General features: G+C 38.1%; 1 protein-coding gene across 2 annotated transcripts in view; it reads right to left on the bottom strand.

The window, feature by feature from the left end:
- LOC126267760 (ER membrane protein complex subunit 1) overlaps positions 1-12,945 on the bottom strand; it is a 124,252-nt gene extending 111,307 nt beyond the window's left edge. Inside the window, exon 1 of one of the 2 annotated variants that reach the window (XM_049973067.1) lies at positions 12,713-12,945. In XM_049973067.1, the coding sequence (XP_049829024.1) occupies positions 12,713-12,840 (128 nt within the window). In that variant the 5' untranslated portion in view covers positions 12,841-12,945. The remainder of the gene's footprint in view (positions 1-12,712) is intronic. The other variant, XM_049973074.1, reaches the window with a different exon arrangement.
- Positions 12,946-13,731: the final 786 nt, after the last annotated feature.

The raw sequence follows: 13,731 nt of genomic DNA, 5'->3' as shown, positions 1-13,731 counted from the left end.
GGTTCATCTTCTAACCCACAGGATCAATACAACTCAGAGTCTAACAGGTGATGATTTGCCCAGCCAACATTTATACTGTATAGCACATAGTAGACAGTATTTCCCACTGTACCTTCATCTTTGGGTAAGGCCTGAAATTCAGTTCACATCAAGAGCTGTAACATCATGCTTCATCCAGCTTATGAGCCATGTGCTAGCATGTGGGCAATTTATGAAAGTCATTTCCATACTGGAATAGATACAAGATGGAATGCCAGAGATTTCATAGCACTTGATGGTTTGTACACACTTCACTCATTGAGACGTGGGGACTTAGCAATCTCAACATAAAGGACATATAGTGGGATGGTTCTGCAGCCACTCTTAACACCACTGAAGATATTCCCTGATGTCTTAATACACCATATGATCCTGTCCCTTCATCTTGTTCTATGTTATCCCCATGTTCCTCTCCTCCTCAATTCTCCAGAAAACCACCTTATTTCTTACCTTACGACTCCACTTAATTTTCAATACCCTTCTGTATTGCCACATCTCAAATGCCTCAATTCTCTTCTCTCCCAGAATTTCCTGTATCAGGGCTGAGGCCTATGTTTGATACTAGTAGACTTCTTTTGGCCAGAAGTGCTCTCTTTACCTGTGATAGTCTGCTTTTGATGTCTACCTTGCTCTGTCTGGCACGTTGTTTCCAAAATAATAAACTCCTTCACTCCATATACTTTGTCTCCAGTACTGATGTTAAGTTTATCACTAATCTCATTTATGTTACTTCTCATTGCTTTCATCTTTCTTTGGCTCACTCTCAAGCATATTTTGTCCTCAGTAGTCTGTTTATTTTAACTCCCAGGACCAGTAATTCTTCACTTGCAGAGCAGACAGCAATCTCGTCAGTGAATCTTTCAACCCTGAATATTAACCCAACTTCCAAACCTTCCTTTAGTTTCGTTCATTGCTTCTTTGATACATGGGCTGAACAGAAGAGAGACTTCATTCTTGCTTTACTCTCTTTTTAATCCACACTCTTTTCTCTTGGTCTTCCATTCTTTGTATCTCCTCTTGGTTCCACACTTGTTGCTAGCCCTAATACCCCCACAGTGGATTGTTTGTATCAGTCATATTCAGGTGTATAAGGTATCATGATCTGTACACTTTATACCACATTTCAGAAGGGACTTTTTGAATGTTAAATAATATTAGAGCAAATAAGCTCTCTCTGCTGCCCCAGATTTGTGACTGACACACTTTCAGAGAGCACAGGCCTCGAGCAATCTTTGTCTTCCTTCACTCAAATGAGGTAACAAATACAGCTCACCCAATGTAATTGTCAAAAACCTCACCAAGTTATTCACAATTGTCAAAGCTAGTGTTGGTGAAATATAAGTGTCCCTTAAACATTGAAAATTAAACAATATGTTTCCTTCTAGTGAAAATTTGAAACCAAAAGTACCATCCACCCCTCCAACTTCATCAGCTGCACCTTGTGTGTTCCTATTGGAGTAGTTGCATCCACCAAGGTCGTCCACGAACACACAGGTCAGAACTGGCTACCGTAATCATAGGTATCACGCTGTTCGCAGTGATAAGAAAAACAGTGAATTTTAAAAGACAATTCATCAGGAGATACCAATCCCCTGTTTTAACCTTGCTATTATTAAGATGACTGATGTATCAGCATAATTTTAAATTTGTCTTCAAAGTAAAAAATGAACAGTTGTGCAGGTAAGACATGCCATCATCTGCCATATGGTGTCATCTGGATGCCAAGTAAGGACGTGGCTCTCCCAGCTGTTGTCTGTTTTCCAGACCTTGGAGAAACTACTTATAATTTGGATAGATCCCAAATTGGTCTCAAGAGGCTGAGTATACCCCATCCCAGTCCTCCCAATAAGAAATAATCCCTGGAAGTATCAAAAATTGAATCCAGGTTCTTCTTACATGGCACTCGGGTACATTGACAGCTCCACGATGGAGTCAGATCAGATTATGATATAGTGAGTATTTTATTTTTAGACAAAAGTTTATAGTTTCAGCCCCAGAGGAAACCATAAGTTCATAGTGGTTGTGAAATGAAATATAAACAGTTGATTAAAACATGTTTTCTCAAAAATGGTATGTATATTCTTAACCTTATAAGGAATAGTTTCTTCAATTTGAGTAATTGACAAGAGATTCATCATGGTCAGGTTATTGATTTGACTGCCCACAGCTTCTAATTTCTTGTAAAATCACATGATCCTTTTACTCGACAATGTGCTGAAGCTCACATAACATCTATTTCTCCTTACACATATTGGCTGCTTCATCTGCTGCATTGTGTACTCCACTGCAAAGCAAAATGTCATCTTGAGTTTATATCTGTTGTATTGTATCTGCCAAATTGTAAACAATTTTTTCACATTATGTAAATCTGCAGGATTACTCTCAGGATATGGGGAGAGCCAAAGCAGACAAGAAGTTTTCTACTAAGGCGTTGTCTCGCCCATTCTGGTGCATTAACGACTGTATTTTTTGGTCAGCTAGCTAGTTATTCAGTAAAGTAATATCTGAAGAGATAGTCAGGAAAAATTGTGGATTAGCTGAGGTTATCAACCTGTTTACGCTAATTACAATACAAAACAATAAAATTGTGCAACACCTGCCAGTTCGTGAGCAAGAGGAACAACACATTACAAATTCCAGGATCCAAGTTGCTAGGAACAACTCAAATTTATTAAGTTTAATGAACATATTACAAGAGCATAGTTCCTTGGGACACGAGTTGGCACTAACTCGTTCATGCTGAAAAGTCAATCACTAATGGTATGCTAGAATGTTCTTACATAGACAACATATGTGAGGCTGTGGCTGGCAGTGTGCAGCAGGTGCATGAGGATAGGTGAAGTCCAAGAGGCCATGCTCAGATGTACTTGTAGTGTGCTCAAGTATGGGCAAATTGCTTAAGGTTGGAGTTGACAGTGCTCAATAATGGATGTAGGCCGAAGCCTCTGTGGTGGAAGTTGGCAGTCAGCAGTAGATGCTTAAGGATGGATGAAGTGTGCGAACACTTTGGCAAGATACTCCTTGTTGGCTAAGCAATGTAAACTCCCAAATGATGAGCTGCTAGGAGCAGCGGGAAGAATCCTGGAGTGTGAACTGGCTGCACAGTGGTTCGGCAGCAACCTAAATACCTGTCTGGAAGAACACCATTTGCAGCAATGCTTATGCTTCTGGTGGTAAGGCTGGCATAACAAAGTACCGTGGTCACTGCTGGAGGTTTGGTTGAAAACAACCTGTTTATTCTAGTTGGTGTAATATTGTTTTCATTTGGTCTCTGGAAGTAGTCACATTAGCGGGCTGGAGTTTTGGCAACCCACAGTACATGACTGTAGGACTGGTGGCTGAGTCACTGGAGGATACAGCAGCCCCCTTCAAGTTGAAGAAAAAGAATACCTAAAAACCTAGCCTGGAACAAAAGATTTCTTGTTCCCTAGTAAGTTTCCAATCACTCTGTGCCTCTGAAGTATTCACGGTGACAGTATATTCAATTCCTTGATCATTATCTTGAGGTCTGACGGATCCAGTTTCTAGAAAACATTCCTTAGAAAAGATTTCAAAAGGCTTGGTTGTACAACAGTGATTTCTGAACACATGCCCATAATCTGAGGTTGAGAGCAGATTACATCGTAGTGATTATGGCAATGCTAGTACTTCCTAGCTTGGCTAGCCATGAAGAGGTACTGCTGTGTTTGGATCAGTGGTTCACCAGCCCAGGCACACACACCTTGGGCTGGTCAATGAGCACCTTTTGACTGTCCAGCAACTTGAGAGCACAGGCATCTGCAGAAGAGGGCAGATGGAAGGGGTGGGAGTACTTGCCACCCTTCACCCTGTCCTCCCGGGAACAGCAAATGGAGTAGAGTTTTTATTCATATACTGAGTAGATGAACATTAATTTTTTGGAATATAATAAGTCTTTAGTGTCACATATAAAATTCAGTTCTTATAACATAACATACCTCAAAACTGATTAACTCTTTTATATCAAAAATGTCAATTTTAGTGAGTGTCATTCACCAAATCAATTTTGCTGTCACATTGCTCGCTAGACAATCAGTCTTGTCACTCCTGTGGTTTCTCTGTATGATGAGAGGCCCATGGGTAGCCAGTGTGGCAAAAAATTGTGTAAAAGAATTCTGTCGGGTCATGAGGGTAGTATAGACTAATAGTCTGCAGATTGTTCACTGGGTATTAGAAAATTGCCATGGCAACAGCAACCTGATCTGCTGTGAAGACACTCAATTCCTCCAGTAGAAAAAAGAGTACGGGAATTGATTTGACGATTACAGTTAAATGGGTGGATAGTAAACCTCTACATAGATTTCCAGCCCAATTTCAATTCTTTCTTTTGGTGTTTCATTAAATAACGGGCTGTTGCTTACAGCTATTTGAAGATTATGAAACTGTCAGTTGGGGGAGTAATTTGAATCATTGAAGGCCTGCATTGGTCTGACAGTACTTTTCCTTGTTCCCTCTCAAGACTGGTCATTACTGACAAGGATTTCTGGATTATGGGACTGCTACATCCCCTCCTCTTCAATTACAGCTGTTACATCTTGACAGTAGGTACAGATGTGAATACAGCAAAGTGACGTCAGAAATGTAGGTCTGCCAGATTGTCCACTGGAATGACCAACAGACTGGTCGGTTTGGAGGGGGCGTGGAATGGGAACAACGAGTCCACTGGGAGTTGGTCACTGTCACATTGTAATAAGTTGAATTCATCACATGCTGTACTGACATGGGTATGGGATCCATCAGCGAGACTGAAAATCATCAATCAACTTTTCGATAAGGAAAGTGCTACTAGACTGTCAAGAACTCCCATCACAATGGGTCATGCATATTACAATTCCCAAGGAGGAAAGGTGATGGGAGTTACTGTACCAGGTTAAGCACCTCAGGGTACCATGTTTTGCTCTCTGGCGACAGGTAAATGTTCCAAAAAGTAACATCAAATGTCAATGCAATCTGTAAAGCCGCTACATCGAACAGTGTTTGAAGGGGAACACTTTCCCAACAGAAATGGACATCTGGATGACTTCTCAGGGTTGGCAAGGTTCCAACAGCAACTGCAGTATAATTTAAGCTTAGAATAGTGATTATTACAACGACGGGTTTGTTGCAGGCTGGTATAGATCACAGGATAAAATTACAGCAGCTGTCACAATTCAAGAAGGTGGCAGTTACATCCATTACAATTCCACTGTTTAATAACTATGGTGTAATTTGGAAAGCTGGAAGCTGCCATTACCACTATTGTTTTGGATTTCATCTTTTAAACTTTTTGAGAGTGCAAAGATTTGCCCACTTTAAGACTGGGAACAGAAAAATGAGCAGTCCAATGGCATGTGGTTCCTTACCAGTGTTGAGCTCCAAGTCCACATAGTTCTGAGAAAAGGGTTCCCCCAGAGGATGTATGTGTATGGAGATGCTGGGCAGACAAATACCTCTCCAGTCAAAAATGGTGGATAGGGATCTCTCTTTCTGGTAAGAGAAAGGATTATAAAAGGGTTGACTCTGCATCAGACCAGGGATTAAAGTCATCTGGAGGTACGGAAGGGTTTTCCCACAGTTGTCAAGAAACTGGTCACCATAATAGCACTGTAAAGACATTCCTATTTCTTTGCAATATCACAGCACTACAATCATAAGTCTTCAATTTTCCTTTGCTTCTTGTAAATGGGACACAGTGGTGAGCTATAGACATGCTGGTCATGACAACTGATGCAAGTTATGGGACGGATGTCAGTTGTTCACCGTATTGAGTACACAGACAGGCGAGTTCACTGGGACATCAATAGGACATATGAATAAAATCTTCTCGGTTTTCAAGCTGGGAAATATCCAATAAAATTCTCGAGCTTTTGATGGCTAGCTCCGCCATCGTCGTCAGGAGCAAAACTAGTGACTGCTGTTTGGCACTATTTCCCGCTTATATACCTATGGGCATGGTCATTGGTACCAATCACAGAGGGCCAACATGACTTGTGCGCAAAAGGCGAATTCGGCAGCTCACAGCAGCTCCGGTCCACAGCAAGACCGAGTGATGGCAGGTGGCGCGAGGTGACTGCGACACATTTGCTCCCGCCAAGCGTTAAGCATCCGCTGTTGCTTCCTTTCGATATCCAAAGGCTGCCTCCATGCCTTACTGTGTGTGTAGCCCTGGTCTCTGTTGAAATTGTTGCCGTTCATTCTAACCTCAGCTGCCTCTTTTATAAGGGATTCCCAGTATGTTGATGCATGAGCCAAGACTCTTGTGTTCTCAAACTGTATTTTGAATACAAGAGTCTTGGCTCATGTGTCAACATACTTGGACTCCATTATAAAAGAAGCAGCTGAGATTAGAAAGAACAGCAACAATTTAAACAGACCAGGACTACACACTGCGTAGGGTACAGAAGCGGACTTTCGACATCAAAAGGAAGCAATAGCCGATGTGTCATGCTTGTAGGGAGATGAGAGCATCAGTTTCAAACGTGGCACCGGCCCCTTGCGCTACTTGACGTCACTCGGTCCAGCGGTGCGCTGTAGCTGCTGTGAGTTGCCCAACTTGTCTTCCGGGCAGTGTCGTTTTGGCCCTCTCTGATTGGTGCCAGCAGCCTTAGGTATATAAGTGGGAAATAGTGCCAGCCCCGGCAGTTGGTAGTGTTACTCCTGATGATGATGGCAGAGCTAGACATTGAAAGCTCGAGAATTTTATTGAAATTGACATGGCTTGAAAAATGAGAGGGTTTTATCCAATCACACCGCCACAAAAAACTCCGAGGACACATATTTGAAATAAAGGCCCTTAAAGCAGCATGTAGATGGTGGTATGTACAAGTGGAAGGCACAACAGCTTAAACTTGTATGGAATGTAAAAGGAACAGGAATATTGCCCAACGGGGTGCATGAAAATAATGCCTGAGACTGAGCGAAGTCCACTGTCGTGATCATCAGGGAGACCATCTGTGTCTTTTGCAACACACCACTTCTCCAAATGTATCTTTGGTGCGTTCCATGCAAAATTGAGTTTTGGTAGCTAGAAAGAATGGACAAGTTTTAGGTCACTGGACAAGTCTATTTCTCAATGCATACTAAATCAGTACACCCAGTAAAGCCAAAAGTAATACAAAACTTGGCAACAGTAACACAGTATCAACATAGGATATTACATATAACTGACCCTCCTTAAGTCACCACTTTCATTATTTGAAAATTCTTAACAGGCAGCTGTATGCAATTTAATTAACAATTTTTATCTGTGGGACAATATAGCATAAGAACTTATGATGAATATTCTGTGGAAACCACAAGCATCTTCAGTTCTCCTGCAGCAGAGACTGTTACAATTTGTCTTATTATCCTTATAATTAAAGGATAAGACTAGCAATATGCTGATATCACATATCAACAAACAAGAAATGTGGACACTGTTACAGAGGAGATAAATTCTAATTCAGTACTCATAAATGGTTTAAGAAAGAGCACTTTAACGTCAGCACTTAACAAATTAGCACCAAATTACAAACCTAAGACTGGTTGAATTGCATCTGGCTGTGTGAACAAAACTTATGATCACTAATTACTACTGCAGTGCTAGATAAAGAAAGCTTTAAAAATACGTAAGGCACAGGCCATTTATGTATTACGTACATTCAAAACATTAAACTGTAGATAGTAGCAAGCATAAAAAAATGTATGCTGAAGTATCCCAAGAACTATCCAAACTCATCTTTGGTAGATACATGTTATATATGGCGCTACTTATTGTCAAAGCACTGAACAAAAGAAATGCAGAAAGCTTAGCATTAAAAGCAACACCAAGAGAAGGTGTGGCAGTACAATAAATGGTACTAAATTACACCACACTACTGATATTGTGTTAACACTGATTACACCAATTGCATTTAAATATGCTCAAAGGTGGAATAAAACATTTGTATTTGTGCTTGATTTCTATAGTTCCCTAGAATAGTAAAGCCACACAGAAAATATGATATACGCACAGCAGGCTTTCTTTATAATAATAATTAGTCACAATAACTTTTTAAATGCTTAATTTGTTGGCAGTTTGCAATTTAGAGGGTACATGGGCAGATCACGAGAAAAGTACCTATTTTTGAAGGAAACGCGTATTTCTGAAGATATAAGCATATATATGCATGGAATACCAAAAAAATTTTATTTCAAAAATTGTGTGTTACAGTCATATCTGATGTGCCCGTCACCAAAAAAGTACTTATTTTCATATGAATGGAAAAAAGATGAATCAACTGTCTCAAAATTTTTTTTATAAAAAATGATCTATTGCATATTTATGCAAAGAATTTCAAAAACTTTTTTTTTGCAAAAAAGATGGAATTAATAACAAAATCTTCTCAAAAATCACATTTGTTTATTTGGCACAGATATACATTAAAGTTCGAATTACAGATTAGATGAAAACAGCTACCTCAAGTTAATTTGTAGTATTAGGATAGATTTTTCGAACATGCTCAATGAAAGTGTGGAACGGATTTTCCCCAAAACGGTGATGCCGGAGAAATTCCACCAAGTAGTTATTCAGTATAGCACGTTTAGTTCCGTTACGCCTTTTATTTTTTTCTTTAGCTGTGTTGCCAGACTGATTCCACATGATTTGTGGTTGCATTTGTAAAGGGATCGACAAAATAAAGCGAATGATTAACAGTCAGATGATTGTAGCGCAAGTTACCTATAGTGTTGTAAGCTTGCCACAAATCAGAAACTACTGTGGTTCAAGGCAAAATATACTGTTGCAAAATTGGCAGTGAATGGGTAGCATCACATTCTGGCAAAGCAACCATAACGTTTTGCTTTGTCTCAACGTCATAACCACCAAAGACCCATTGCTCCCGCGCTGTATGACCTCGACGGTACTTTCTCCTGATGAAGCAGCTCTCGTCTATTTCAACAGTATGGCCAGGGCCGCCCAAAACTATTGGCAGATATCCCTACAAAATTGGCACCAATCGACTACAGTGTACTCACTGCCAATTTTGAGCTCCCTCATTAAAAACTTTTGCTTATTGAGTTCGAAAGCCCACATTCACAAAATTTTAGAAATGTCTAAATGACTGTACTACTAACACTAGTTTAAATTTGAGATTTTAAATTTTTCGGATCATTGGTTTTTAAGTTTCAAGGGTTTAAAAATAAAACCTCTGTTTTTGATCAATCAATGATTGTTTTAAAGTGCTGTAGCTCAAATACTATACAACCTAGAGAGCTCAAAATTGTGCCATTGTTTTCCTCTAAAAATTCCATTCAGTTTGATATGTATGACTACGCTACCTAAATCTGAAAATTTTAAAGTATTCAAAAAAAACATGTTTTGAAATTTCCAAAATACGTACCCTTGGATTTTTTTTATAAAAATTATGTGTGTTGTGCAATCTGTCTGACTACATGCATGCAAAATTTCAAGATGGGATCTCAATGAGTTCTTGTATAAAATAATATTTGACTACTGCAATACACACTAGTGAGGTGAAAAGCATACTATTTCTAGGCTACGAATACTAAGGTAGGCCTATTTAATTCTAACAAACTTAAATTATTTTGTTAGCCTTTTTATGCAACATTACCCTCTTATTGTTTGTTAATTCATTAAATGATATAGTGGTGTTTTAATTTAATGTACATGATTATTTTAACTATGCATCAGAAGGAAGTGAACACATTATAATTGGTAATATACGAGCTAGAAGTTAAAATTTAGAAAAAAGCCACTCACCTTCATACTTAGTTGTAAATGGCAGAGATTATCTTTTGCTTGGTTTTCCAGTGTTATTTGTAATCATTTAAAACAAGTTCCTTATTTAGAAATTGGCATAGTTAGTAATTTCACTTGGGAAAAAGATTAGCTTGTAGATATCTGCATGGATAGAACTGTATTTCTAATACCAATTGGTATTTACAAAGTTAATACACATGGTATCTATACAACTTAGTGTTTAGTGAGGGTAGGTGTAATATAATTTAAACGTGCTTCTTTAATGATCTTTTAAGATATTTTTTCCAAAGCAAGAGAAGACAACTTCATTTCTTTAGCACTTAAAGTGTAGGTTCTTCCTGTAGCTGTTGTTGGATTCGCTGTTTGTAAAAGAGTATTTCCTGGGACATCTAATATATCTCTTGGTTATGGATAGTAAAAAGACTGGGCTGGACCCCCTGGGTGTAAAAAATTTATTCGGTACATGTCATTGTATTTTTCTTCATAGCATCCTAGCCATCAAGAGTTGTCATATGCTACTGTCACAAAACCACCAGTAATATTTTCCATATGTGAGGGTGGTATTTGGTTCAGTGTTATCACATATTCAAGCAACTCATCCAGACTAAAATGATAAAGCTTGACAGTAATTTGACACCCTGTGCAGGGTTTATATGAGTGAAACTTTTGTGTTCCCACAATCGCTTTTGAGTCACTGAACCGAGGAAGTAAGTATTCTTTGGTCAGTTCATAGTACTCTGTTGTGCAATATTCAAAGTCAAAGTTTATTATGTTTTCCATGGCAAATACATGAATTGATTTGGGTGTTAAGATTTGTAGGTCATATGGCTTTTGTAAGCTGGCACTAGCAGCTAGCCACTCAACAGTTCCACCAAGGCCATTGCATGCGCTCTTGCCATGGGATGTTGCAAAGAACTCCCACTCTGCTTCGACTCCAAAATCAGTTTTATGCAAACACATATTAAGGAAGTTTCTTATTTTTAAATTGTGCAGTGCTGTCATCAGAAAAGTAAGTAGACTAATCTTTTTAAATGCAAAAGGCAAGTTTTGGTTTATGATTTCTAGCAGTTTTTTCTGGAATATATAGAAAGCGACTGCATTATGTTTTAGGCAATCTGATATGAAGACATACTGCAGATATTTTATTCCCCCCCCCCCCCCCCCATTTATAATATATGATGAAAGGATGCACTGGAGCTTCCCCTCTACATCAAGGTGGCCATAAGTGGGGTAGTGGCCAAAACTAGAGCCTTGACCCTATATGAAAATCTCACTTTTTTTTTTAATAATAAAAAGTGAATGTAGTACAAAATTGTAAGATTCTTAAGTTGTCACCTTTTTAAATATTTTATTCTCGCATTAAAATATCATTTAACGAATTAACAAACAATAAGAGGGTACTGTTGCATGCATAAAAAGGCTAACAAAATAATTTAAGTTTGTTAGAATTACATAGGCCTTACCTCAGTATTCATAACCTAGAAACAGTCTGCTTTTCATCTCACTAGCGTGTATTGCGGTAGAAAATATTATTTTATACAACTCATTGAGACCCCATCTTGAAATTTTGCATGCATGTAGTCAGACTGGACAACACAATTTTTATAAAGAATCCGACGGTACTTATTTTGGAAATTTCAAAAAAATTTTTTTTGGAATAGTTTAAAATTTTCAAATTTAAGTAACACAGTCATGTTACATATCAAATTGAAGGGAATTTATAGAGGAAAACAATGGTGCAAGTTTGAGCTCTCTAGGTTGTATAGTTTTTGAGCTACAGCATTTTAAAACAATCATCGATTGATCAAAAACGGAGTTTTTATTGTATTTTTAAACCCTTGAAACTCAAAACACAAAGGTCAGAAAAATTTGAAATCTCAAATTTAAACTAGTATTAGTGGGTACATTAACTGGAGAAAAAAAAAAATCCATCCAAATCTGAGATATCAAGATTCAGACTGTTTGTTGATTTGAGATGGAATGACCCTGTGAAGAAATATATTAAGGTGTCTGCAGCATATTGGCAGAACAACATGAATAAGTTGGTGAAAGTAGGCAGTTAATTGATTTTATTTTATTTATTTATTTTTGCATCCATATGACAAGCAGTTTTTTGGCATTCTGTGCATATACATGCTTATATCTTCAGAAATACGCGGTTTTCTTCAAAATTAGTTACTTTTCCAGTAATCAGCGCATGTACCCCCTAAACTGTGTAAGTGTCAATTTGTATTGCACATTGACTACACAAACATAGCATGTCTTAAATATGGTGTTCACAGGTAACACTAGAGATACACAGGCAAAGGTTGCGCGATTTGTTGATGGATTGTACATTACAAAAATACAGGGGAACTGTATACATTACCACAAAAATGTTTTGTTAAGTACCATACACAAACGCTTAAGGAAGATTTAAAATATTAAGTAGGCCTATCTGTTTTTACACGTACGTTACCAAATATATGGCCATTTACTACCAATTAAGCGGTAATATGAAACTATCTGCGATTCCACATCACATGTAATAATGGAACAACTGAAATAACCTACTGTAACGGCATGATAAGGTGTTTTCTCGCCACTCCCTACATAGTGACTTGCAGGTCTTCAGCGTACAAGAATACGAAATCTTTCAATATACGCAATGGTCACACAATTACCACATAAAACACATTAAAAGGCAAAATTCGTAGGTTGGCCTAGCTCCACATTACTAGTAACTGAAATGTAATGTTACTATTGAAGAAGTCATATGAAACAGAGATGTCAATAGTGCTGTGAGCTTTTCTTCTATATTCGAGAACTTCATCTTGTTTAATAAGCTTTATGCAATATTCTATGAGGGGAATTCAGCCGAAAAGCACTATGCATGTCGAGTAATGCAAGTCAAACAATACATCAACCTGTCCAGGTTTGGTTATGTAATTTATTTACCAGTCGAACTTTCCAATCTGATCTTCATAAAGACATGAAGAAGGTCCAAACACAGCAGTCACAACCAAGCAGAACAAAATTTTACAAGGACTTGAGCATATATAACTTGATGTCATTCCAAAAACCATGTTCACACTTCACACTCTCCCACGATACATACACACATGCAAACAACACTGCTATAACCCGGCCTGCAAAGATGTAAATAATATAAAGATCAAAGATTAAACTACATAACATGTGCATTATATAGTTGAAGATTCAAAGATAATAAGATGACAATCAAATATATAACGAGGAAGAGGCGTATTTGTTGTAGTTTTATTTGCACTTCGGTCATAGTTTTCAACCATATTAGATATGGAAGCTATATAACGATCTGAACAAAAGATAATTTCCTAGAATGATTGCGTATTGAAGTCGCGGGGCCCAAATGATACATATCGAAGGAGCGATCCTAAATCGATCATGCGGCTCTTGTGGCGGGCGTTATGATCCATTATTTGTGATCGTCATTTTTATCTATTTTTCGTCGTTCTCTCAGTTGCTTTAAATTACATACCTCCGCGAATTATTCGTGAGTTGCAAGGGAAATCCAGACGATTTAGGTCGGGAGTGAGTGGGATGTCTGGTGTTCTTGACGTTTCTTCGGCGGAATCTCGCACATGGAAAAATCTAATTCCATGCTTATCCAGTGTAGAAAATTATTTGACTTTCTGTCGCAAATATGTAGTAGTTAGTTAATTAGTTAGTTGGTTGCGTGTTCCGTTGATCAAACGCACGGTACGATGGTACGGTAGCAGTTACGATATGGAATGTGTCTCGTGCATAATAAATGCACATATGAAACTATATATGTATATATTACAATACAGTGATAAAGATTAATATTTCTATTATTTACTCCATTCCCTTAAACGGCACAAAATGCAAATACTGTGTTTATGGATTTATTTAGTCCTATTCAAGACTTCATCTATGGTATATAAGGAGTTGTCAAGGAGTTATGATTTCAATTT

The sequence above is a fragment of the Schistocerca gregaria genome, chromosome 1 (genome assembly GCF_023897955.1).
Source record: "Schistocerca gregaria isolate iqSchGreg1 chromosome 1, iqSchGreg1.2, whole genome shotgun sequence".
Lineage (NCBI taxonomy): Eukaryota > Metazoa > Arthropoda > Insecta > Orthoptera > Acrididae > Schistocerca > Schistocerca gregaria.
Note: the sequence above shows the minus strand (reverse complement) of the source record. Positions and strands in the feature narration are given on the sequence as shown.